General features: G+C 44.8%; 1 protein-coding gene and 1 pseudogene across 1 annotated transcript; both read left to right on the top strand.

Moving 5' to 3' along the window:
* Positions 1–7,592: 7,592 nt before the first annotated feature.
* LOC139365984 (selenoprotein H-like) lies at positions 7,593–9,367 on the top strand (annotated as a pseudogene).
* A 98-nt stretch (positions 9,368–9,465) lies between these two features.
* LOC139365983 (polyribonucleotide 5'-hydroxyl-kinase Clp1-like) lies at positions 9,466–14,332 on the top strand. Its single transcript, XM_071103053.1, has 6 exons — positions 9,466–9,548; positions 11,340–11,611; positions 11,737–11,844; positions 12,013–12,132; positions 12,362–12,499; positions 13,248–14,332. Exons 2-6 carry the CDS (start codon positions 11,342–11,344, stop codon positions 13,941–13,943), a joined length of 1,332 nt encoding a protein of 443 aa, XP_070959154.1. The 5' UTR covers positions 9,466–9,548; positions 11,340–11,341; the 3' UTR covers positions 13,944–14,332.
* Positions 14,333–27,293: the final 12,961 nt, after the last annotated feature.

Here is a 27,293-nt window from a genome sequence, read left to right as displayed (position 1 = left end):
CAGATACAGATGGACAAACAAACACGCACAGAAACACGCATGTACACGCATGTATACATGCACACAGAACTTTTTGTCTAGCATTAGGGGTTCAAATCATTTAGATGTTAGTTTCCTAGCTGTCGCACTCTCTTTTTCCGTCCAAGTCTCCCTCTCTACAGGATATATACAGGTACAGCTCATCACAACTCAGCTTCTTCTCACCCTTCCCTCCCTCTTTCTCTCTCAACTTCTCTCCTTCCTCTCTCTGATGACAACTCACTCCCTCAATTTGGTCTCACTATACATCAGTCATCATCACACGTATGTTGTCTTCTCTGACCCCTCCCTCTCTCGTTACTTTCCATTTCTTTCTTATCAAATCTTTCCATACCTGCACTCGTTCCACAAAGGAGAGCACAGGTTCATAACATGTTTATTGAAGTGTTATAATATGTCATGATCGCATCATCTGTATGTTTTTATAATGTGTCCATGCACTCTGCAGGTGTCTGTTTGGAGCTCATTAGCACTAACTCTGCTCTAGGAACATAGAGAGACCATTAGCAGGCAATAGACTTTGATGCGTGTGTGCCGCAGAGCGCCTACTCATATTCAGTTGCTCTCTCTCTCTTTCATGTCTCTTTCTTCTTCTGCTCTTTTGTCTAGTTGTCAGTCTTTTTATGGTACTGCGAATCATTTTAAAACTATCAGTCAATCTGCCTTTATTTCATCCTTCATCCTTGTCACATTCTTCTCTCTCGCTCGCTCCCTCTTTCTATCCCCTCCTCCCTCCCTCTGTCTCTCGCTCGCTCACTCTCTCTCCCAGATGGCAGTGTTCGTCTTGGCTGCCCAGCTAGGCCCTCTGAGTCTGTTGTTGTGAGTTGGCGTGTCGTTGGCGTTGTTTGGTGACGTGTGTCTTCACACGGGTGTCTTATTCAATGAGCCCAAACCCAGCCACCCAATGACGTCAATGGGACCAGAGAGAAATACAGAGAGCTTAGGAGGGCAGTTATGAGGTTCAGAGAGGCTGAAATGTATTCATTCAATTCCAACTGGGTGGTTTTGTTGGTAAGCTGTATGGCTCACTGTGAGGCCCTGACCCCTCCATATATCTGCTGCCGTGTAACCACACTATCTACATTTGTATCTCCTATTCTTTGAAATATGGGAGTACGAAGTACTAAGTGCAGTATCAGGACACCCACTGCTAAAAAGAATGTGACCAACATCCATTATTGTAGCACAGGTGACCAGCCATTACATCCGCATGTGACCACTTCCACCTATTTACTATATCAGTGCAGGGTAATGTGAACTGTCAGGTCAGTGACCTCTCTCCAAACAGATCACCAAGTGGAAAGAAAGAAAGCGAGTGAGTGACAGAGAGGAATTCTGAGGTTTTTCCACCCCACAGGAGGCTGCCTGAACATGCTGTGACTGGCTGCCACGTCTTTGGATAGAGAGGATGAGGCTCTATGTAAATGACATTCAAATCCAGATACGATAAGAACACAGTCAGTCTCAGTTCAGATAGTGCAGGTCTATGATGACGAAAGGGAGGAAGAGAGAAAAGAGGTGAGATGGAAGTGTGAAGATCTTCAGTGTATTTCTGGATCATAAACACTGGCATATCTTACGCACACATGAACTGTACGTAGGCATGGAAATGAGAATACACACACATACCCACATGTATAGCATGGTGGTGTGTGTCCGTCCCTAGGTATTGAACAACTTTTGGATCCGCTTTCTTTGCGTTTCTGTGGGCAGCATGCTTTTGTGTCTTGTGTGTGTCCTAGGCCTATACTCAAAAGGAGGATGGCGGTGGGAGGGGCTCGCTCCATCGTCCTGCGTCACATTGTGAGGTAAGAGGGTATCAAAGGATGGAGAAAGAGAAGAGGGTACATCAGTTTGAGGCTCTGTACGCCCCTCTCCGGCTCATCTCAGAGCTAAAAATACAGACCCCCAGACGGCGAAGACAGACTAGGATCTGAGGAGAACACCGAGTGTGTGTGTGTTTGAGAGAAAGAAATAGTAGCCTGTGTGTGTTTGAGAGAGATAGAAAGAAAGTGTGACTGTGACAGAGTGTGGGTCTGTGACTGTAAATGAGTCACGCTCACCTCGCCTTGGCTCTTTGTGAGAGTCCCTTCTTTTTGGCACTCATGGAAGTGACGCTCTCGCTCTGAGACAGCCTTTGTTTGAGTAAGAATGGAAACGTGTTTGGCTCTGGGATTTGGGCTGCTATTCCTGTGATATCATATTTACTCTCAATTTAGCAGAAAGACGACACGAACACACCCATCTGGTTCACTCTATCATGTTTCTGTAGGCTTACCTCTATTATCTTGTTTTGGATGCTCTCCACTCCTCAATATTTTTTCCCAGACATGATCCTCTCGCCTGTGTTGCCAATCTGTGCACTTATATTCCTTTATAGATATTCAAAATATTTGCCAAATCCAAGATCATTTTTGTGCCACCATATGTGTCAGCCAACTTCTGTTGGCAGAAGCACCTCCATGAATCTTAGCCGAAGTTCACAACCCCACTTTCTGGAATGGTTTTGTCTGCCATCAAAATTAACAACCCCCCCATTCCCATGCCCACAAAACGTACCGAAATTTGATCATTACGCAAGATCCACAGTAACGTCCTTTGCAAAAGCAGGTAACCCCTACAACATCAAAAGCTTTTAAAATCTAGATAATTCATGAAATCGCACTGATGAAATGAGTTATACTGTAAGTGTCTCCGAATTACAAAATAACTTGCTAGACACTAAAGTAGAGACACAAAACTCCGAAATACATTATGACATGTAAGGACAGGTTAGCTTGCTAACTTCTACAGTAGCTAGCTAGCTAACTTAAAACACAAACGCCTGTAGCTAGCTATAAAAAAAATATGTAAATACATGTAATGATGTATTGTCCCATACACCGGCTAGGTACATTGAAATTTGTTGTTTTACAGGGTCAGCCTTAGTATTACGGCGCCCCTATTGAAAATTAGGGGTACGTTGACAGATTTTTCACCTTCTCGACTCTGGTATTCGAACCAGCGTCCTTTCGGTTACTGGTCCACCGCTCTAACTGCTAGACTACTATCTAGCTAACACCACTGCCTGCTGTTGTACAGGTTGCGGTTCAACGTGTAAGGCGAGCGCCAAGGTGGAGACAGAAGAGGAGACCATGGCAGTGGAGGGGAAGAGGGGTATAAAAAAAAAGAAGAAGAGGAAGACTACCCGGAGACTGTCACAGAGGGCCAGAGAGTGGTCATTCAACACTGGTGGGAACTGGAACTGAACCCACACGTACAAGACCCAATGTATTTGGGTGACAAGATGACAAAAGATTAATTCATTGGACCCAGTCAGTCAAATTGCATAATGTGGCATATGCATATAGCTTATTGTAATCTAACAACATTTACCCAGTTAACACAATTTAAAGTGCAAAGGGATAAGTTACATCTTTGCTGCATCAACAGTAAACAGTAAAACCTCACTTTTCTATTGTCTTTCTGCAGTAAAATCTGACGAGTTTACGGGTGTAAATGCCGCGGGTGTCAGAGTTGCCCTCCTGGCTGCCCGCCCAGATCTCATTGTGGTTCTGAACCCCCAGAATCCCCAGAGTAAAAGTTTTGAAGTGATGCTGGGGAGAAAGGGGAGTACTGTCTTCCAGGGATACACCTCTATGGGAAGTGTCTTTCTCTCCTTGGGTCTCATCTGTTGTCTAATTATTCCCTTTCCTACAGAGGTATGTCTGGTCGGGAATAAAGAAAGACCCACCTCGCAAGCTGAAGTTCCCTGAGCCTGAAGTTCTTGCACTGGAGACTGAATAAACATTTGAGGGAAGTATGCATAGGCACAATCTTAGTAGTTCCCACTGGACACAGATGTCTATTCAACAGTGGTTTAACAAAATGACATGGAAACAAGGTTGATTCAACCAGTGTAAGCTCAGGGGGTTGTCGTTCCGTGTCCAATTCAAATTACTAAATTCAAATCAGATTGACCCAAACTGTAATAGAAAGGAATCCATTGAAATAAACAGACTGGTTGAGAGGGTTTGGCTACTCAAGAGAGTAAACAGTGAGACCAAGAGAAAAACACTAAATTAAGGCAATCCACTTATTTGATTGGAATAAATATCCCATTAAAATGATTTGCTAAAATAGTGAATTCTCCCTCTTGTTCGTTGCAGCCAGTCAGCAAGGGTTTGTAGCAGCTGGATGCAGAATGATGAGGACTGACCAATGTGGTTGCACCCCAGTAATTCCTCTGATGAGACTGAGTCAAGCTCCTCTGGCCTGGGTACATGGTGACATTAATGGTGTCTCTCACAGTCACACTTTTACAATATTGTTATTATTATTCAATAACGTTAACATTTTTCATCTGCTTTTATGTTTGTCGATGAAGAATTAAAATTGTTTCTTTAACTTAAACAAGCCACCCAAGCCACACTTAAACAACACAATGTAACTCCAAGTCAAACACACTTCTGTGAAATCAAACTGTCCACTTAGGAAGCAACACTGATTGACAATACATTTCATCATGCTGTTGTGCAAATGGAATAGACAACAGGTGTAAATTATAGGCAATTAGCAAGACACCCCCAATAAAGGAGTGGTTCTGCAGGTGGTGACTACAGACCACTTCTCAGTTCCTATGCTTCCTGGCTGATGTTTTGGTCACTTTTGAATGCTGGCGGTGCTTTCACTCTAGTGGTAGTATGAGACGGAGTCTACAACCCACACAAGTGGCTCAGGTAGTGCAGCTCATCCAGGATGGCACATCAATGTGAGCTGTGGCAAGAAGGTTTGCTGTGTCTGTCAGCGTAGTGTCCAGAGCATGGAGGCGCTACCAGGAGACAGGCCAGTACATCAGGAGACGTGGAGGAGGTCGTAGGAGGGCAATAACCCAGCAGCAGCACCGCTACCTCCACCTTTGTGCAAGGAGGAACAGGAGGAGCACTGCCAGAGCCCTGCAAAATGACCTCCAGCAGGCCACAAATGTGCATGTGTCTGCTCAAACGGTCAGAAACAGACTCCATAAGGGTGGTATGAGGGCCCGACGTCCACAGGTGGGGGTTGTGCTTACAGCCCAACACCGTGTAGGATGTTTGGCATTTGCCAGAGAACACCAAGATTGGCAAATTCGCCACTGGCGCCCTGTGCTCTTCACAGATGAAAGCAGGTTCACACTGAGCACGTGACAGTCTGGAGACGCCGTGGAGAACGTTCTGCTGCCTGCAACAACCTCCAGCATGACCGGTTTGGCAGTGGGTCAGTAAAGGTGTGGGGTGGCATTTCTTTGGGGGGCCGCACAGCCCTCCATGTGCTCGCCAGAGGTAGCCTGACTGCCATTAGGTACCGAGATGAGATCCTCAGACCCCTTGTGAGACCATATTCTGGTGCGGTTGGCCCTGGGTTCCTCCTAATGCAAGACAATGCTAGACCTCATGTGGCTGGAGTGTGTCAGCAGTTCCTGCAAGAGGAAGGCATTGATGCTATGGACTGGCCCGCCCGTTCCCCAGACCTGGATCCAATTGAGCACATCTGGGACATCATGTCTCGCTCCATCCACCAATGCCACGTTGCACCACAGACTGTCCAGGAGTTGGCGGATGCTTTAGTCCAGGTCTGGGAGTAGATCCCTCAGGAGCCATCCGCCACCTCATCAGGAGCATGCCCAGGCGTTGTAGGGAGGTCATACAGGCATGTGGAGGCCACACACACTACTGAGCCTCATTTTGACTTGTTTTAAGGACATTACATCAAAGTTGGATCAGCCTGTAGTGTGGTTTTCCACTTTAATTTTGATCCAGACCTCCATGGGTTGATAAATTTGATTTCCATTGATAATTTGTGTGATTTTGTTGTCAGCACATTCAACTATGTAAAGAAAAAAGTATTTAATAAGAATATTTCATTCATTCAGATCTAGGATGTGTTATTTTAGTGTTCCCTTTATTTTTTTGAGCAGTTTATATACACATACATACACACTAAAGTTAACCCTAAATTCAGCAAAAAGAGGACAAACGTTTCCATCACTTCTGTATTTAGGATGTTATCTTATCTCCCAGATATACCCCTACATTTGTATTATTTATTTGATTCATGTCCTGTCAGTCTCTCTAGCACTGCTATTTTAAGCCCTACATGTGTGATGGCACCTACAGTGCATTCAGACCCATTTTCCCACATTACAGCTTTATTCTAAAATATTAAATCACCCCCCCCCCTAATCTACCCACAACAATGCAAAAACAGGTTAAGAAATGTTTTCAAATGTATAAAAAAGATATGGTATGATGCCACAAGCTTGGCACACCAATTCTCCAATTATTCTCTGCAGATCCTCTCAAGCTCTGTTAGGTTGGATGGGGATTGTCCTTGCACAACCATTTTCAGGTCTCCAGAAATGTTTGATCAGGTTCAAGTTCGAGCTCTGGCTGGGCCACTCAAGGACATTCAGAGAATTGTCCTGAATCCACTCCTGCGGTGTCTTTGCTGTGTGTTAAGGGTTGTTGTCCTGTTGGAAGGTGAACCTTCACCCCAGTCAGGTCCTGAGAGCTCTGGAGCAGGTTTTCATCAAGGATCTCGCTGTACTTTACTCTGTTCATCTTCCCTCGATCCTGAATAGTCTCCCAGTCCCTGCCGCTAAAAAATATCCCCACAGCATGATGCAGCCACCACCATGCTTCACTGTAGGGATGGTGCCAGGTTTCGTCCAGACGTGACGCTAGGCATTCAGGCCAAAGAGTTCAATCTTGGTTTCATAAGACCAGAGAATCTTGTTTCTCATGGTCTGAGTCCTTCAGGCAAACTCCAAGCAGGCTGTCATGTGTATTTTACTGAGGAGTGGCTTCCATCTGGCTACCACCGTAAAGGCCTGACTGGTGGAATGCTGCAGAGATGGTTGTACTTCTGGAAGGTTCTCCCATCTCCACAGAGGAACTGGAGCTCTGTCAGAGTGATCAACAGGTTCTTGGTCACCTCCCTGACCAAGGCCCTTCTCCCCTGATTGCTCAGTTTGGCCGGGCGGCCAGCTCTAGGAAGAGTTTAGGTTGTTCCAAATTTCTTACATTTAAGAATGATGGAGTCCACTGTGTTCTTGGACCTTCAATGCTGCAGACATTTTTGGTACCCTTCCCCAGATCTGTGCCTCGACACAATCCTTTGCCCTCATGGCTTGTTTTTTTTCTGACATGTACTGTCAACTGTGGGACCTTAAATAGACAGGTGTGTGCCTTTCCAAATCACGTCCAATCAATTGAATTTACCACAGGTGGACAGGATGCACCTGAGCTCAATTTCGAGTCTCATAGCAAAGGGCCTGAATACTCATGTAAATACGATATTTCTGCTTTGTCGTTATGGGGTATTGTGTATAGATTGATGAGGGGAATTTTAGAATAAGGCTGTAACGTAGAACAATTTTGAATACTTTCTGAATGCACTGTAAATAGTTATTTATTGGCTGAAAATCTTAAATTGATCGCCCCTTTCAATTAATGGGTTTTTGTCGGCCAAAATGTTGAACCCCTTCGATTGAATTTTGGAATAGTCCATTACAAAAGAAGCGCAACATGCGCGCCGAAGTTTGATGTTACGCAAGCTGAATCAATATCAACAATGGCGGCTCGTTTTAAAACAGGTCGGGGGACAGCTTTTCCATTTGAGTATTTCCCTCATAACCAGTAGTAAGGAAGTAGCCTAATGATCGATGTGCCGTGATTATTTTATGAAAGTACTAACCATATATTTGTTCTGGACAGGTCGAGGATCGAAGCGCAAGGCAAACAACAAGGCAGAGACTGAGGAGGAGACTTTTGTCATCGAGCGAAAGCGGGGTAAAAGAGAGGAGGGGGAAACGGAGACTGCTACAGAGGGCCAGAGGGTGGTCATTGAACACTGGTGAGTACTGGAATATCCACAGGCACCCCCTAAAGAATATTCTCACACACACACACACCAATTTAGGTAAATGCATTGAGTCAGAGTTCCATATTCACATAACCTTATTCCCATCACCAAACAATTGCCTATCTTCTATCGGTACAATCTGGATAATGTCAATATACAGGAAAGGAACAGACCACTTAGAAGTCTTAGACAAATTGCCTCTGAAAATAAAAACTTGTAATAGTGAGTTGCAACTGTCATTCTGCAGTAAGAGCTGATACGTGTACAGACGGTGTGCTGAGGGGGTGCGAGATGCCCTCCTGGCTGCCCGCCCAGACCTCATCGTGGTTCTGAACCCCCAGAAACCCCGCAAGAAAAGCCTGGAGGTCACACTTGTGGAGGGAGGGAAAGGTGTGTTCCTCCAGGTCATGTTATGAACAATTCTACTCTCATGGGGCCTGTTTCCTGGACACAGAATTGTAATTTAAAGTACAGATTAGGTGTCCAGGAATACAGAGCATATTGTTTAGCTTTGGCATGACAGAGGCAACCAGAAGTTGTCCTTTTATTTTGTACTAAGCATTATTTCCTTCCTGTAGAGGTGTGCCTCTGGACAGGCATAAAGCTAGGCCCACCTGCCAGGCTGAAGTTCCCTGAGCCTGCCATTGTGGTTGCAGCCCTGGAGGAGGCACTGAAAAATTAATAGAGACCCAGTGAAGGTCTGTATTTTGGACTGCCCTGATTTTTATATTATTCAACCTTTATTTAACTAGGCAAGTCAGTTAAGAACAAATTCTTATTTACAATGATGGCCTACTGATAGATGGCTTTACATAACTCAACTATTATGATAATAACCACCTTCCCAAATATTTTTTTTGTAAACAATCTTAGTTTCTACTTTATTTATTCTTGTTGTTTCCAGCTGTTCCTCTAGGTTTTGGAAACTGGACGCATAATGATGGGGACTGACCAACGGGGTTGCTCCCCAGTCTGTCCTCTGATGACCCAAGCGTCAAGCTCCTCTGGCCTGGATACATGGTGACATCTAGTGGTATCTATCTGAAGTGCAACACATTCCCTCTATTAGGTTACTGTACAGTGGTGGTTCACAAAATATTTTCAGTATACTGTCAGTGTATTCCCTGAGTATCACCTTAAAAAATAATCTGTCCATAATAATGACCACACTGTGACAAAGTGGCTTGATACTCACGCATCGAGTTGGCTTGTTTACACTGGGGGTTTACTCTTTAACCGTTTGGGAAACACTGGATAACAATATATTTGTTGCTGAGTATTCACTGGTCAATTTCCTATGTTAAGTCTCATGTGTTTTAATATTTTTTCTATGGAGAATAACACGTATGTTTCTATACTCTTCTGTCTCATTCTTTGTTTAGAAAAGTATGGAATATGTGCATAAAGTTTTGTCTGTCAAAAATAAATGTTCTACATTTTAAATCAACCCGATTCCATACTTTGTTGAATTTAACCAATATTTTCAATTTTATGATTTAACTTCGCAATTGCAAACGCTAATTGGTTCTTTAAAAACATGACGTCATATTTGTGCGACTAGTGTCACTCGTCTGTCGTGGTGGAAAGTTTGAAGACTTAGGACAAACTATAAACGTACCCATTTCTAAGTAAGTAACAAATGTAGTAAGGCGGTCACAAACAAATATCTAAATAGCTATTAGTATTCAGCAGGTTATCGCCGGTACCATTCTAACCAGGCATTGTCAGATAGCTAGCCTACACGCTAACATTAGCTAGCTAATTGAACTGCATTTATCTAGCTCTGAGCACTATAGTATTGTTTACTTTTCGCATGATATTTGAGTTTGTACCTAACGTTAGCCTTTTCAAGTTACTATAAAAAGGTAGAAAGAAACACCCCTCTTGATCAACGCATTTGTAGCTTCTCAACATGTATGGTAAGTGCTGAATAATGATTGGATTGGCACAGTGCCCTCCAGCCATGGCCTATACCAGAGCCTTCTACATTATATATTTTAAGTATGTGGACACCCCTTCAAATGAGTGGATTCGGCTATTTCAGCCACACCCTTCGCTGACAGGTGTATAAAATCGAGAACACAGCCATGCAATCTCCATGGGAAAACAGGCAGTAGAATGTCCTTAAGGGAGAGCTCTGTGACATTCAACATGGCACGATCATAGGATGCCAACTTTCCAACAAGTCAGTCAAATTTCTGCCCTGTGAGAGCTGCCCTGGTCAACTGTAAGCGCTGTTAATTTGAAGTGGAAATGTTTAAGAGCAATAACGGCTCAGCCGCGAAGTGGTAGGCCACACAAGCTCACAGAACGGGAGACGTGTGTAGCACGTACAAATCCTCAGTTGCAACACTCACTACCAAGTAACAAACTGCCTTTGGAAGCAACGTCAGCACAATAATTGTTCATCGGGAGCACCATGAAATGGGTTTTTCATGGCCGAGCAGCCGCACCCAAGCCTAAGATCACAATGCATAGCTTCGGCTGGAGTGGTGTAAAGCTCGCCGCCATTGGACTCTGGAGCAGTGGAAACGTGTTCTCTGGAGGGATGAATCACGCTTCACCATCTGGCAGTCAACGGACGATTCTGGGTTTGGTGGATGCCAGGTGAACGCTACCTGCCCGAATGCTTATGCTAACTGTAAATTTTGGTGGAGGAGGAATAATGATCTGGGGCTGTTTTTCATGATTCGGGCCCCTTAGTTCCAGTGAAGATAAATGTTAACGCTACAGCATGCTGTACAAAGCATACATTCCAGATGATTCTGTGCTTACAACTTTGTGGCTACAGTTTGTGAAAGGCCCTTTCTTCAGCATGACAATGTCCCCATGCACAAAGTGAGGTCCATACAGAAATGGAATGTAGAGGTCGTTGTGGAAGAACTTGACTGGCCTGCACAGAGCCCCGACCTCAACCCCATCAAACACCTTTGGGATGAATTGGAACGGCGACTACGAGCCAGACCTAATCGCCCAACCTCAGTGCCTGACCTCACTAATGCTTTTGTGGGTGAATGGAAGCAAGGCCCCACAGCAATGTTCCAACATCTAGTGGAGAGCCTTCTCAGAAGAGGGGAGGCTGTTATAGCAACAAAGGGGGGACCAACTCCTTATTAATGCCCATGATTTTGGAATGAGATGTTTGACAAGCAGGTGTCCACATACAACTGGTCATGTAGTGTTTTTGTAAATAAAGCACTCTGCCCTATGCTTGTCCTATCAAAGGTCATTCCAGGGATGTTCATATCCTGTGTCGTGACTTATGAGAGACCACCACTGAAATCTAACATTGCAGCATCTAATAATCAGTCACATAAATCCTGTCCAGAGTGAGCTTATTACATGGCAGAGATGAAACAGACATGTCGGTGAGGTATTAAATGTTGTTCAGGCTAAATCTGACCTTTGTCTCTGTACAGCCATGGTGACGGAGGGCCCAGAGAACACTGGTGAGGAGGGAGTGGGGGCTGGCGCTGGTGGCGGGGGGGCGAGGTTTGACCTGGAGAAGGAGACTGAGCTGCGGTTCGAGGTGGAGGCCGGGGAGAAGGTGCATCTGGAGCTGCTCACAGGATTGGCGGAGGTCTTTGGCTCTGAGCTCAACCGCAACAAGAAGTACACGTTTGGACCAGGTTCCAAGATTGCTGTGTTCACCTGGCAGGGCTGTAGTGTTTCTCTCTCGGGGAAGACAGAGGTGAGAGGCTGTAGAGGAGTAACAGATGGATGAGAGGGATATGTGTTTGGCTGAAGCATCTGTTATTGTTATCTGTAACTGCTAGGAGTGACATATGCAGAAATGTGTAAATCTTTCTCTCCCAGGTGGCGTACAAATCAAAGGACACACCCATGCTGCTCTACCTGAACGCACACACTGCACTGGAACAGATGAGACGACAGGCGGAGAGAGACAACGAGAGGGGACCACGGGTCAGTGTTCATCTGTGTGTGTGTATTTTTGTCTGAGTGAAGTGGACTTAGGTCAGTGTTTGTGTGTGTGAGAAGTGGACTTGGGTTAGTGTGTGTGAGAAGTGGACCTTGGTCAGAGACACTCTGTACGCTCTCTTGTGTAAAAGTTGCTTCAACGTTGTGCCCCAGGTAATGGTGGTGGGGCCTACAGATGTGGGGAAGTCGACGCTGTGCAGGCTGTTGCTGAGCTACGCTGTCAGGCTGGGCAGGAGGCCCACACTGGTGGAGCTGGATGTGGGCCAGAGTGGGGTGAGATCAACCAAGCAACTACATCAGCACCAATGACTATGCACAGAGAATAGTATATAGGCAGATTAATCTTTTGTGTTTGTGGATGGTGGTGTAGATACAATATATTGCTACTGTTGCCTCTACTATCACTGCCATTATGCTAATAAGGACAATTACATATAGTGATTGTATTGACTGGCAGTGTCTAAGGTTAGTAATGTTGATGACCATGATACATTCCCTTCAGGTGTCAGTCCCGGGCACAATGTCAGCACTGTGTATTGAGCGTCCGGCTGACGTGGAGGAGGGGTACTCCGTACAGGCGCCGCTGGTCTACCACTTTGGTTCCACCACTCCAGGAACCAACATCAAACTATACAACAAGGTGAAAGATGAGACAGATAACCTAATACCCTTAACCATAGAGGTTATAAACTCAGCAAAAAAATAAACGTCCCTTTTTCAGGACCCTGTCTTTCAAAGATAATCCAAATAACTTCATCATTCTGACATGACCCTCCAGCATGACAATGCCACCAGCCATACTGCTCGTTCTGTGCGTGATTTCCTGCAAGACAGTAATGTCAGTGTTCTGCCATGGCCAGCCAAGAGCCCAGATCTCAATCCCATTGAGCACATCTGAGACCTGTTAGATTGGAGGGTGAGTGCTAGGGCCATTCCCTCCAGAAATGTATGGAACTTGCAGGTGCCTAGGTGGAAGAGTGGGGTAACAGCTCACAGCAAGAACTGGCAAATCTTGTGCAGTCCATGAGGAGGAGATGCACTGCAGTACTTAATGCAGCTGGTGGCCACACCAGATACTGACTGTTTACTTTTGATTTTGACCCTCCCTCTTTGTTCAGGGACACATTATTCAGTTTCTGCTAGTCACATGTCTGTGGAACTTGTTCAGCTTGTCTCAGTTGTTGAATCTTATGTTCATACAAATATTTACACGTTAAGTTTGCTGAAAATAAACACAGTTTCCTTTTTTGCTGAGTTTATTAAACCATAACTTTGTGGTTGACATTTTACCTGGCGTATAATCTCTCTAGCCCCTCCCTCCCCATTGCTACCTTTCTCTCACTCCCCCTCCATTTCTCTCCATCTTTGTTTCCCACTGTCCCTCCTAGTTGACGTCGTGTCTGGCCGAAGTGTTCTCCCAGCGCTGTGAGGAAAACAGGAAGGCCAGTGTGGGCGGCTGCATCATCAACACCTGTGGCTGGGTGAAGGGTTCTGGCTACCAGGCCCTGGTCCACTGTGCCTCAGCCTTCCAGGTGGATGTGGTTCTGGTGCTAGACCAGGAGAGGCTTTACAACGAGTTGAAGCGGGACCTACCGCACTTCGTCCGAGTTGTGCTGCTACCCAAATCCGGAGGGGTCGTGGAGCGCTCCAAAGACTGCCGGCGTGAATCTCGGGACGAGAAGATCCGGGAGTACTTCTACGGTTTTCGCAGTGCCTTGTTCTTCCCTCACGCTTTCGACGTGCGTTTTTCTGATGTGCGCATCTACAAGATCGGAGCGCCTTCCATCCCGGACTCTTGCCTGCCGCTTGGCATGTCGCAGGACGACACCCAGCTGAAGCTAGTCCCTGTGACGCCCGGTCGTGACCTCACACACCACGTGCTGAGCGTAAGCTGTGCCGATGAGGGGGAGGAGGGGGCTGGAGGGGTGCGCAGGGGTGTGCTGGAGAGCCCAGTGTGTGGCTTCATTGTGGTGACTAACGTGGACACACAGGCACAGGTGATGACCGTGCTCTCGCCCGCCCCCAGACCCCTCCCCAGACACACACTGCTCATCATGGACATTCGCTTCATCGACCTCAAATAGAGGAGGAGAGAGGGAAAAGGCAATGGGAAGACAGAGAAATGCTGAATGGCTGAAATCCCTGATGGCTTTGTCAAGAGGAGTTTAATTTCATTGGCACTGAGTTTGGGGCAGCAGAGCAGTATATGTTCTGAAAATATTTGGTTTCACGCTCAACTGATGAGAGAGAGAAGATGACACAAGTGTTGGGCGGTGGAGTCGGTGGAGTGGAATGGCGCTGAGGGAGGAGGAAAATGTCTGTAAATATATATTTTTTAATTCAACTTGATCATTTGCAATGTCAGAAACTGGTGAGTTTTTCTACATGTTCTATCAAGAGTTGTTTTCCACACGAGACTGTTTGGTTATGAATGTTTTTTGTGATTTTAATAAAATGCCTCTGTTGCATCTTATTTTGCCTCTGTGGTGTGTAGCTACATACATTCACTCCAGCATTGTTTTAGATTGAACCTGGGTACCAGTCTTAGCAAACATTCCATTCCTTGTACTCTGTGCCATATTCCAAAGACTGGTCTTTCTTCAATCCTCAAATATTTTCTATCATTAATTAAATTATCCAGGTCCTCTTTGAGGCCCTTCAAGGATGAAGATTGACAAAGCATCAAGAGTAAATTGATACTTTTATCTCTAATCCTTTACATTTGTAGGCCCTTAATCATTAGATTTTGAAGCTAACAATTCAATGACCATAATAAATAGGTATGGTGTCAGAGGGCAACCTTGTTTTACGCCTCTTGACAATTCAAAGTTCTCAGCGACGTAACCGTTATTTATTGTTTTACATAAACGATTGTTGTACATGACTTTTACCCATTTTATGAGAGATTCTCCAAAGGTGAAAAAAATCCAGCCACTTATTAACCTCTCTGGCACCAGTGGGACGCGTCCCACCTGGCCAACAGCCAGTGAAATTGCAGAGCGCTAAAATTCTAAATACACCATTCGTAATATTAAATATTCTTGTAAATACATGTCTTGCATCATTTAAAAGCTTAAAATTGTATTAATCCAGCCGCTTTGTCAGATTTCAAAAAGGCTTTACGTCGAAAGCAAACCATGCAATTATCTGAGGAGAGCCCCCAGCTAACAAAAGTATTACTAGCATATTCCAACCAAGCATTAGCGTCACAAAAGTCAGAAAAAAACAAATAAATTGCTTACCTTTGAAAATATTCCTTTGGTGGCAATGCCAATTGTCCTAACTCCACAGTGAATGTTGGGCTATAAAAATGTATTTTATGAACAAAACTAACACGAAACATTTGTAAACCACTTGCGTCGTGATTTCCGTCTCATTCAACTTTGGACGAAACATTCATGGTAAATACACACACCAAACACACGTTTATCCAGTCATGGTTGGTTTCATTGCAATCCTGTTTGTTAGTAACACAGTCACACTTGATGGCTCTTTTCCCGGGATGTATTGATCGAAACAAACCTGATTTGAAGACACCAATCAATGACATTGCGCACCAATGGTGGGAGCTGTCTATCGTTGATTGACTATTTTGGCCCAATGACCACTGACCATCTTGAAATCTAGCTTGGAAGATAGCCAATGAGCTGAGGTAAACGGCAATATGTAATGGTTATACGTTTGAAGACCAGCCTTTGTCGTAAACTCTGGCGTAAAAGAGGTTCAATCGCCATTGCAAATCCTACTTGACGGAGCCACGAGTGTTACGCATAGCAGTACATAGTGAGGAGCATTTTCAGCAATTTTATATATTTAAATTATGGCAAATAAATCAGGAAAGGCTAAAACAAAGTCTAGATATACAGATGTAACCCAAATTATAGAAGAAATTGACAGAGAAAGCAAGACCGAGTTGCTTCAGGAAGATGAATCTTTCAGCGAGGCAAGTTTTGACTCAGGCAGAAGACATGATTCTGTACGGAGAGGATGCCATGCTGGACTGGTAAAATCTTCTCATGCCAATGTCGTTATTTGAAATTAATGTAAAATATTATTCATTTGAGATTTTTTATTTTTTTATTTTATTTTATTTGCATTATATACACTCCATTACTGATGATATTTTTTAAGGTACACATTGGCTATACATTGTGTGTGTGTGATATATATTTTCAAATTTATTTTATATAAACATGGAATGAAACAGCACTTCACCATAGTGATTATGTTCCCTGTACTCTATAATACATCTGTTTATTTTACGTGTTAATACAGGGCTCATACGTGAAAGTATTCTTACTGAAACTCTTTTTTTCCCCAACAGTGGCAGTGATTCTGATTATGCGCCACCAATGTCTAGTTGTCCATCTCCCTCTGAAGCTTGTTCAACCAGCCGGACTCCTGCTGTCTCTGGCTCCACACCTACCCTGCCATCTAGAGGTTTGAAGTCAGTGACAAAGAAGGGGAGGTGGGGAAGACAGAAACCTGCAGACAGAGGGCCAGAGGGTCATTGGCACTTTGTGTTGGAAGATGATGTGGAACCAATTCCACCAGTTTTTTGACCAAAAAGGCAGCCAGGACCTCACCTAGACGTGACTGCAAAGTACAGCCTCCTTCAACTTTTTCAACTGTTTTTCACCTCGTCAGTTGTTGATTCCCTGGTGTCGAACACCAATAAGTACGGGGCTAAGAAGCAGGCAGGAAAGATAGAGGCATGGAAGCCCATTTCCATGTCAGACCTTTTCTGCTTTCTTTCACTGGTCATTTACATGGGGCTGGTGAAGTTGAAAACTCTGAGGGACTACTGGTAAACGTCAGCTCTCTATCAACTGCCTTTCCCCACCACTGTCATGTCTTCTATCTCACGGGCGCTTCACATCAGTGACCCAGAAGTTGATGTGGAGAATAACAAGAAGAGAGGCACAGGAAGGTTTGATAGGCTCTGCAAAATCAAACCTCTCTACCCCAGCATCGTTGAGGCCTGCAAGACCTATTTTCAGCCTGCCCAGAACCTGTCCATCGATGAGAGGATGGTAGCCTCAAAGGCCAGAATCAGCATCAAACAATACATGCGTAACAAACCAACCAAATGGGGCTACAAACTGTTTGTTTTAGAAGATTGTGTGTGCCTACACTTGTATGTATTTTGTATATAGTTATAGTTGTATATAGTTCTTTCCTTAAAAATGTATCACTGTACTTGGGTACATCTGTGTGGGACACCTGGGTGACTTCATGCTCATGTAGCTCGCTCATTTTGGAAGTTATCTGTCTAAAACTTTGCTCAGCTATTGTTGCCATCTTATGTTCTTCATTCAAATCATCCCCAGCATCCTATATGTATGTTTGGCTGTTCTTATTCATTTGAAAGATGATGCAGCAACAATAAAAAAACTGAAAACGTCTGTTTATTTCCTTGTATTTTCTTTTCCAGATCTATTGTGTTATATTCTCCTACATTCAATTCACATTTCCACAAAATTCAGAGTGTTTCCTTTCAAATTATACCAAGAATATGCATATCCTTGCTTCTGGGCCTGAGCTACAGGCAGTTAGATTAGGGTATGTTTTTAGACGGAAATTGAGAAGAAGGGGGGCTACCCCGGAGAGGTTAACAGATTCTAGACGTACATCACTATATCAAATGCTTTCTCAAAATCTGCTATAAAGATTATACCTGGTTTTCCTACATTCTCATAGTTTTCCATTATTTCTAGTAGTTGTCTCGGTTATGTTTAAGGATTCAGTTTTATAGTGATGAACAATGTCGGGACAGACGTTTTTTATTTGATGAGCAATACATTTTGCCAATATTTTTGCATCACAACATCGAAGGGTGAGGGGCAATGTTCCCTCAAATTTCTTTTGGCACTGATCAAATTTCAGGTCTACTGACTGCAAACTTGAACATTGGGGAAATGTTGTGCAACTTCCAGTGCACGTTTACTGTGAACACTGAGGCTGTACCTGCCTTAAGTTACAGTTTCAGACAGTGGTCAAGTAGGCTACTGTGGCTATTTGATCATAATGTAGACCTACCAGAGTGACCAACCATCAAACACAATAGAGAAAATGTGTTCATAACATTTTGACATGGAAATAGCTGTTCTATCATTCAGCCTACAGTAGCAGCCAATGTGTGGTATTCAATGTAGGCCTACATTCCATGACACAACATGCAGGGCTTGACATTAACCTGTTTATCCACTTGTCCTTTAGAAAAGGAGGTGATTGAAAATGTTGTGTTTGATGCAACAACAAAAAACTTTATATGCATTATTCCCAGACCATTATTACAAAGAATCAGATAAAGTATGCTACTGCGACTGCCTACTGCACTTTATTCAACTCGCTTTTCAAAGATGTCTAGAAATATACACGTTTTGTGCTCTTGTAAGAAGCAATCACTCCCCCATTGTTGACTACAAATGATCTATAACTGGGCTAATAACTCACTAACTAGCAAAATATATGAACAAACATGCACAGATGGCTACATGCAGCTCTCGCTTTGGTATCAAAACAAGCGCATCTATTCAGGAAACCGCTCATGCTGAAAACACAGTCCAGTTCAAAGTGAATGGCACAGCTCCATATATGGCAATGGTCTAATTACAAATAGGCCTACTGCAGCGCTGATTGGTTATGCTTCACTTGTCTGTGTAGACTTGCATCTCAATATAATCTCACGTTTACAACAAAATCTCTTGCACAGTTTGTTTTGTTTTGGTACGTTGCATTGAAAGTGGCTAATAATGCGTTGATTCAATCACAACTCCCAGAGTAAAGGGAAACGTTGATAGTGTTAAGTAAGGGGGGAAACATCACAGAAAGTTGAGTGAGGTTCTCTGTGGGAGCTAATATTTATTCTGCTTGGCAGTCTGTGGGGAGCTGCGTACCCTTTCACACTCGCAGCTTAGAGGGAACATTGGTGAGGGGCCTCCAATTGTTTTAAAGAGACTGGGTATTTGTATCACCCACCCACCCTTTTTGTGTGTGTGACAGTTGACCATTTAAATACCAGTAATTAAAACATGGTAGTAATGGATCTTTCAGTAGTTCACAAAAAGTTTGATACAGTGTCTACAGAAAGTATTCACACCCCCTTGATTTTCCCCCACATTTTGTTGTGTACAACCTGAATTTAAAATTGATTAAATTGAGATTATTGTGTCACTGGCCTACACACAATGCCCCATAATGTGAAAGTGGAATTATGTTTTTAGAAATGTTTACAAATGAATTACAATTGAAAATATGAAATGTCTTGAGTCATTAATCAACCCCTTTGTTATGGCAAGCCTAAATAAGTTTGGGAGTAAAATGTGCTTGGCCAGTAATACATTGTATGGACTCACTCCGTGTGCAATAATAGTGTTTAACATTTATTACCACTTCATATCTGTACCCCACACATACATGTAAGGGCGTTCGTCTGTAGGAGGAAGAGAAGCGGACCAAAGCGCAGCGTGTGGTTTACGATCCATGTTTATTAATAATACAAAACACGAATCTCCAATACAATACTACAAAACACAACGTAACGAAACCCTAACAGCCTATCTGGTGAAAAAACACATAGACAGGAACAATCACCCACAAACACACAGTGAAACCCAGGCTACCTAAATATGGTTCCCAATCAGAGACAATGACGAACACCTGCCTCTGACTGAGAACCATATCAGGCTGAACATAGAAATAGACAAACAAGACATGAAACATAGAATACCCACTCAGATCACACCCTGACCAATCAAAACATAGAAAATACAAAGTAAACTATGGTCAGGGCGTGACAGTACCCCCCCCCCAAGGTGCGGACTCCGGCCGCAAAACCTGAACCTATAGGGGAGGGTCTGGGTGGGCATCTGTCCGCGGTGGCGGCTCTGGCGCTGGACGTGGACCCCACTCCATGACAGTTTTAATCCCCCTCCTAAACGTCCCTAAATAGGTTACCCACCACAATAATAACATGGGACAGAGGGACAGCTCGGGACAGAGGTAACTCGGGACAGATAGGTAGCTCAGCACTGAGAGGAAGCTCAGCACTGAGAAGAAGCTCAGCACTGAGAGGAAGCCCAGGCAGGTAGTAGAAACTACCAGAACCTGGCTGGCTGGCGGTTTCAGCAGATCCTGGTCGACTAGCAGATCTGGGAGAATCTGGTCGACTGGCGGATCTGGGAGAATCTGGTCGACTGGCGGATCTGGGAGAATCTGGTCGACTGGCGGATCTGGGAGAATCTGGTCGACTGGCGGATCTGGTCGACTGGCGGATCTGGGAGAATCTGGTCGACTGGCGGATCTGGGAGAATCTGGTCGACTGGCGGATCTGAGAGAGTCTGGACGACTGGCAGATCTGAGAGAGTCTGGTCGACTGGCAGATCTGGAAGAGTCTGGTCGACTGGCAGATCTGGAAGAGTCTGGTCGACTGGCAGATCTGGAAGAGTCTGGTCGACTGGCAGATCTGGAAGAGTCTGGTCGACTGGCAGATCTGGAAGAGTCTGGACGACTGGCAGATCTGGAAGAGTCTGGACGACTGGCAGATCTGGAAGAGTCTGGACGACTGGCAGATCTGGAAGAGTCTGGTCGACTGGCAGATCTGGAAGAGTCTGGTCGACTGGCAGATCTGGAAGAGTCTGGTCGACTGGCAGATCTGGAAGAGTCTGGTCGACTGGCAGATCTGGAAGAGTCTGGTCGACTGGCAGATCTGGAAGAGTCTGGACGACTGGCAGATCTGGAAGAGTCTGGACGACTGGCAGATCTGGAAGAGTCTGGACGACTGGCAGATCTGGAAGAGTCTGGACGACTGGCAGATCTGGAAGAGTCTGGTCGACTGGCAGCTCTGGCTGCTCCATGCTGACTGGCTGCTCCATGATGACTGGTAGCTCTGGCTGCTCCATGCTGACTGGCTGCTCCATGCTGACTGGCAGCTCTGGCTGCTCCATGCTGACTGGCTGCTCCATGCTGACTGGCAGCTCTGGCTGCTCCATGCTGACTGGCTGCTCTGGCTGCTCCATGCTGACTGGCTGCTCCATGCTGACTGGCTGCTCCATGCTGACTGGCGGCCCTGGCTGCTCCATGCTGACTGGCGGCCCTGGCTGCTCCATGCTGACTGGCGGCCCTGGCTGCTCCATGCTGACTGGCGGCCCTGGCTGCTCCATGCTGACTGGCGGCCCTGGCTGCTCCATGCTAACTGGCAGCACTGGCGGCTCCTTGCAGACTGGCAGCTCTGGCGGCTCCTTGCAGACTGGCAGCTCTGGCGGCTCCTTGCAGACTGGCAGCTCTGGCGGCATCCTGCAGACAGGCAGCTCTGGCGGCTCCTTGCAGACTGGCAGCTCCATGCAGACTGGCAGCTCTATGCAGACTGGCAGCTCTATGCAGACTGGCAGCTCCATGCAGACTGGCAGCTCCTTGCAGACTGGCAGCTCCTTGCAGACTGGCAGCTCTATGCTAACTGGCAGCTCTATGCTAACTGGCAGCTCTATGCTAACTGGCAGCTCTATGCTAACTGGCAGCTCTATGCTAACTGGCAGCTCTATGCTAACTGGCAGCTCTATGTTAACTGGCAGTTCTGAACAGGCGGGAGACTCCGGCAGCGCTGTAGAGAAGGAAGGCTCTAACAGCGCTAAACAGGCGGGAGACTCCGACAGCGCTGGAGAGGAGGAGGGCTCCGACAGCGCTGGACAGGCGAGGCGCACTGTAGGCCTGATGCGTGGTGCTGGCACTGGTGGTACTGGGCCAAGGACACGCACAGGAAGCCTGGTGCGGGGAGCTGCTACCGGAGGGCTGGGGTGTGGAGGTGGTACTGGAAAAACCGGACCGTGCAGGCGCACTGGAGCTCTTGAGCACCGAGCCTGCCCAACCTTACCTGGTTGAATGCTCACGGTCGCCCTGCCAGTGCGGCGAGGTGGAATAGCCCGCACTGGGCTATGCAGGCGAACCGGAGACACCGAGCGCAAGGCTGGTGCCATGTAAGCCGGCCCAAGGAGACGCACTGGGGACCAGCTGCGTAGAGCCGGCTTCATGGCATTAGGCTCGACGCTCAATCTAGCCCGGCAGACACGCGGAGCTGGAATATACCGCACCGGGCTATGCACCCGCACTGGAGACACCGTGCGCACCACTGCATAACACGGTGCCTGTCCGGTCTCTCTAGCCCCCCGGTAAGCACAGGGAGTTTGCGCAGGTCTCCTACCTGGCGTAGCCATACTCCCTGTTAGCCCCCCCCCAAGAAATTTTTGGGGCTGCCTCTCGGGCTTCCTTGCCAGTCGTGTTCCCTCATATCGCCGGCTCCTCTCTCCGGCTGCCTCTGCTCTCCTAAGTGCCTCCACCTGTTCCCATGGGAGGCGATCTCTTCCAGCCAGTATCTCCTCCCAAGTGTAACAGCCCTTGCCATCCAAAACGTCCTCCCATGTCCATTCCTCTTTACGCTGCTGTTGCTGCCTGTTGACACGCTGCTTGGTCCGTTGGTGGTGGGTGATTCTGTAAGGGCGTTCGTCTGTAGGAGGAAGAGAAGCGGACCAAAGCGCAGCGTGTGGTTTACGATCCATGTTTATTAATAATACGAAACACGAATCTCCAATACAATACTACAAAACACAACGTAACGAAACCCTAACAGCCTATCTGGTGAAAAAACACATAGACAGGAACAATCACCCACAAACACACAGTGAAACCCAGGCTACCTAAATATGGTTCCCAATCAGAGACAATGACGAACACCTGCCTCTGACTGAGAACCATATCAGGCTGAACATAGAAATAGACAAACAAGACATGAAACATAGAATACCCACTCAGATCACACCCTGACCAATCAAAACATAGAAAATACAAAGTAAACTATGGTCAGGGCGTGACAATACAATTATTTGTAAGGTCCCTCAAGTCGAGAAGTGCATTTCAAACACAGATTCAACCACAAAGACCACTGAGGTTTTCCAATGCCTCGCAAAGAAGTACCCCTGCACATTGACTCGGTACCGGTACCCTCTGTATATAGCTTTGTTATTGTTATGTCCATTTATTTTGTTTTTTGATTGATTCCATTTTTTTCTCACTTAATTAAATATATTATTGAACTGCATTGTTGGTTAAGGGCTTGTAAGTAAGCATTTCTCGGTAAGGTCTACCTGTTGTATTCGGCGCATGTGACAAATACAATTTGATTTGATATGCACATATTGGTAGATGGGTAAACAAATTTAAAAAGCACACATTGAATATCCGTTTGAGCAGGGTGAAGTTATTCATTTCACTTTGGACAGTCCCTACAAAGATACGTGTCCTTTCTAACTCAGGGATTTCACTATGAGGCCAATTGTGACTTTTAAACAGTTACTGAGTTTTAATGGCTGTGATAAGAGAAGACTGAGGATGGATCAAGAACATTGTAGTTACTCCACAATACTAACCTAATTGACAGGGTGAAAAGAAGGAAGCCTGTACATAATAAAAATATTCCAAAACATGCATCCTGTTAACAAAAAGGCACTAAAGTAATACTGCAAAAAATGTGGCAAAGCAATTCACTTTTTGTCCTGAATACAGTGTTATGTTTAGGGCAAATCCATTACTGAGTACTACTCTCCGTATTTTCAAGCGTAGTGGTGGCTGCATAATGTTATGGGTATGCTTTTAATCATTAAGGACTGGGGAGTTTTTCACAATAAAAATGTAACTGAATGGAGCTAAACACAGTCAACATCCTTGAGAAAAATCTGGTTCAGTTTGCTTTTCACCTGACACTGGGAGATTAATTCACCTTTCAGCAGGACAAATAACCTAAAACACAAGGCCAAATATACACTGGAGATTCTTACCAAGACGACATTGAATGTTCCTGAGTGGTCTAATTACAGTTACAGTGGGGCAAAAAAGTATTCAGTCAGCCACCAATTGTGCAAGTTCTCCCACTTAAAAAGATGAGAGAGGCCTGTAATTTATCATAGGTACACTTCAACTATGACAGACAAAATGAGAAAAAAAATCCAGAAAATCACATTGTAGGATTTTTAATGAATTTATTTGCAAATTATGATGGAAAATAAGTATTTGGTCACCTACAAACAAGCAAGATTTCTGGCTCTCACAGACCTGTAACTTCTTCTTTAAGAGGCTCCTCTATCCTCCACTCGTTACCTGTATTAATGGCACCTGTTTGAACTTGTTATCAGTATAAAAGACACCTGTCCACAACCTCAAACAGTCACACTCCAAACTCCACCATGGCCAAGACCAAAGAGCTGTCAAAGGAAACAAAATTGTAGACCTGCACAAGGCTGGGAAGACTGAATCTGCAATTGGTAAGCAGCTTGGTTTGAAGAAATCAACTGTGGGAGCATTTATTAGGAAATGGAAGACATACAAGACCACTGATAATCTCCCTCGATCTGGGGCTCCACGCAAGATCTCACCCCGTGGGGTCAAAATTATTACAAGAACGGTGAGCAAAAATCCCAGAACCACACGGGGGGACCTAGTGAATGACCTGCAGAGAGCTGGGACCAAAGTAACAAAGCCTACCATCAGTAACACACTACGCCGCCAGGGACTCAAATCCTGCAGTGCCAGACGTGTCCCCCTGCTTAAGCCAGTACATGTCCAGGCCCGTCTGAAGTTTGCTAGAGAGCATTTGGATGATCCAGAAGAAGATTGGGAGAATGTCATATGGACAGATGAAACCAAAAAATTACTTTTTGGTAAAAACTCAACTCGTCGTGTTTGGAGGACAAAGAATGCTGAGTTGCATCCAAAGAACACCATACCTACTGTGAAGCATGGGGGTGGAAACATCATGCTTTGGGGCTGTTTTTCTGCAAAGGGACCAGGACGACTGATCCATGTAAAGGAAAGAATGAATGGGGCCATGTATCGTGAGATTTTGAGTGAAAACCTCCTTCCATCAGCAATTGCATTGAAGATTAAACGTGGCTGGGTCTTTCAGCATGACAATGATCCCGGCAACGAAGGAGTGGCTTCGTAAGAAGCATTTCAAGGTCCTGGAGTGGCCTAGACAGTCTCCAGATATCAACCCCATAGAAAATCTTTGGAGGGAGTTGAAAGTCTGTGTTGCCCAGCAACAGCCCCGAAACATCACTGCTCCAGAGGAGATCTGCATGGAGGAATGGGCCAAAATACCAGGAACAGTGTGTGAAAACGTTGTGAAGACTTACAGAAAACGTTTGACCTCTGTTATTGCCAACAAAGGGTATATAACAAAGTATTGAGATAAACTTTTGTTATTGACCAAATACTTATTTTCCACCATAATTTGCAAATAAATTCATAAAAAAATCCTACAATGTGATTTTCTGGATTTTTTTTCTCATTTTGTCTGTCATAGTTGAAGTGTACCTATGATGAAAATTACAGGCCTCTCTCATCTTTTTAAGTGGGAGAACTTGCACAATTGGTGGCTGACTAAATACTTTTTTGCCCCACTGTATGAGTTAAGTTGGCTTGAAAATTATGGCAATAGTTGGAAATGGCTGTCTAGCAATGATCAACAACCAACCTGACAGCTTGAATAATTAAAAAAATAATACATGTGCAAATATTGTACAATCCAGGGGTGCAAAGCTTTTAGAGACTCACAGCTGTAATCATTGTCAACGGTGATTCTAACATGTATTTTTTATTTATTTAATCAGGTATGCTAGTTGAGAACAAGTTCTCATTGACAACTGCGACCTGGCCAAGATAAAGCAAAGCATTGCGACACAACCAACAACACAGAGTTACACATGGAATAAACAAACATACAGTCAATAATACAATAGAGAATGTCTACTATATACAGTGTGTGCAAATGAGGTAGGATAAGGGGGGTGAGGCAATAAATAGGCCATTTTGGCAAAATTATTACAGTATGGCAAATTAAACACTGGGGTGATTGATGTGCAGAAGATGAGTGTGCAAGTAGCGGTACTGGGGTGCAAAGGAGCAAAATAAATAAAATAAATAACAATATGGTGATAAGGTAGTTGGATGGGCTATTTAGAGATTGGCTATGCACAGGTGCAGTGATCTGTGAGCTGCTCTGACAGCTGGTGCTTAAAGCTAGTGAGGGAGATATGAGTCTCCAGCTTCAGTGATTTTTTTGCAGTTCATTCCAGTAATTGGCAGCAGAGAACTGGAAGGAAAGGCGACTGAAGGAGGAATTGGCTTTGGGGGTGACCAGTGAAATATACCTGCTGGAGCGCTTGCTTCGGGTGGGTGCTGCTATGGTGACCAGTGAGCTGAGATAAGGCGGGGCTTTACCTAGCAACAATTTATAGATTACTTGTATTGACTCAGGGGTGTGAATACTTATGTAAATAAGATATTTATGTATTTCATTTTCAATACATTTGTAAAAATTTCTAAAAACATGTTTTTACTTTGTCATTATGGGGTAGTGTGTGTAGATAGGCGAGGGAAAAAAATATTTGATTCATTTTGAATTCAGGCTGTAACACAATAAAATGTGGAATAATTCATGGGGTCTGAATACTTTCTGAAGGCTTTATAATTCTAATTCTATTTTCTAGGCTCCACATGTTGCCATGTAAACTATTAATGTTATTTCCAACAACCAATGAGCAAATCCGTTGGAAATCAGGATGCATAGCTAGATATTAAACGTTGAAAGGCCAGTCTCTCGCAAATGACAGGAGTGGAATGATAGCTATACAGCCTGGTACTCAGACAGACTATTGTAGATGTGCCTCTGTTGCAAAGCTGTAACCTGCTTTAGATAACGGGACCACTGTCCGGAGCGACCTATGGCATGTTGAAAGCTTTCAAAAATATGTCTGTAATCCCCGCCCAAGGCCACACCGACTCCACAGATAGAACAAGGAGCGCAGACTCACCGGGAATGACGCTAATCTCAATCACTGATTGGACAAATGTCCCAAATTAATGGAGCGAGGGCAGTTCCGGGATTCCAACATTGGCCTAGCATACTAGCAATTAGCCTCGGGACCGAAACGCACTCTTAAGTACTTGAAAACATCAGCCCTGGACGTCAGGTATGGCTTGTTTGGTGAACTGCTTCTTCCAATAATATCTAAGTAGCTAATTTAACTGACAGTTTATAGTTGTACTGTCTCAAGCGGTGATCAAACAAACTTACCCTGCCTTGGTTTACGTTAACTAGCTAGCTAACGTTAGTGCATTGGATTTCTTGCAGTTTCACAACGGCTCTCAATACGTTATATTAGCCTCTTGTAATTTTGTTACATTTGCAGGTTTGGACAAGTACAATATCTTGATAGCCTAGGTAGCTAGTTACCTAGCATACACGGCTGAGTCCAACGTTGTCTAGCTGTGTTTAACATTGATGGAACATGTAATCGAACAGATTTGATAGAAGAGAGGTGCTGTCTGTCAGACTCGACGTCACTCACAGTCAGTGTGTTTGGGAATTTGATTATGGTCAGGTG

This window comes from Oncorhynchus clarkii, chromosome 14 (assembly GCF_045791955.1).
Source record: "Oncorhynchus clarkii lewisi isolate Uvic-CL-2024 chromosome 14, UVic_Ocla_1.0, whole genome shotgun sequence".
Classification (NCBI taxonomy): Eukaryota; Metazoa; Chordata; class Actinopteri; order Salmoniformes; family Salmonidae; genus Oncorhynchus; species Oncorhynchus clarkii.
Note: the sequence above shows the minus strand (reverse complement) of the source record. Positions and strands in the feature narration are given on the sequence as shown.

Coding starts and splice junctions, on each gene's coding strand:
- LOC139365983 (XM_071103053.1), top strand. CDS start 11,342: ATGGTGACGGAGGGCCCAGAGAACACTGGTGAGGAGGGAGTGGGGGCT. Junction 11,612..11,736: donor CTCTCTCGGGGAAGACAGAG/GTGAGAGGCTGT, acceptor TTTCTCTCCCAG/GTGGCGTACAAATCAAAGGA. Junction 12,133..12,361: donor TGGATGTGGGCCAGAGTGGG/GTGAGATCAACC, acceptor CATTCCCTTCAG/GTGTCAGTCCCGGGCACAAT.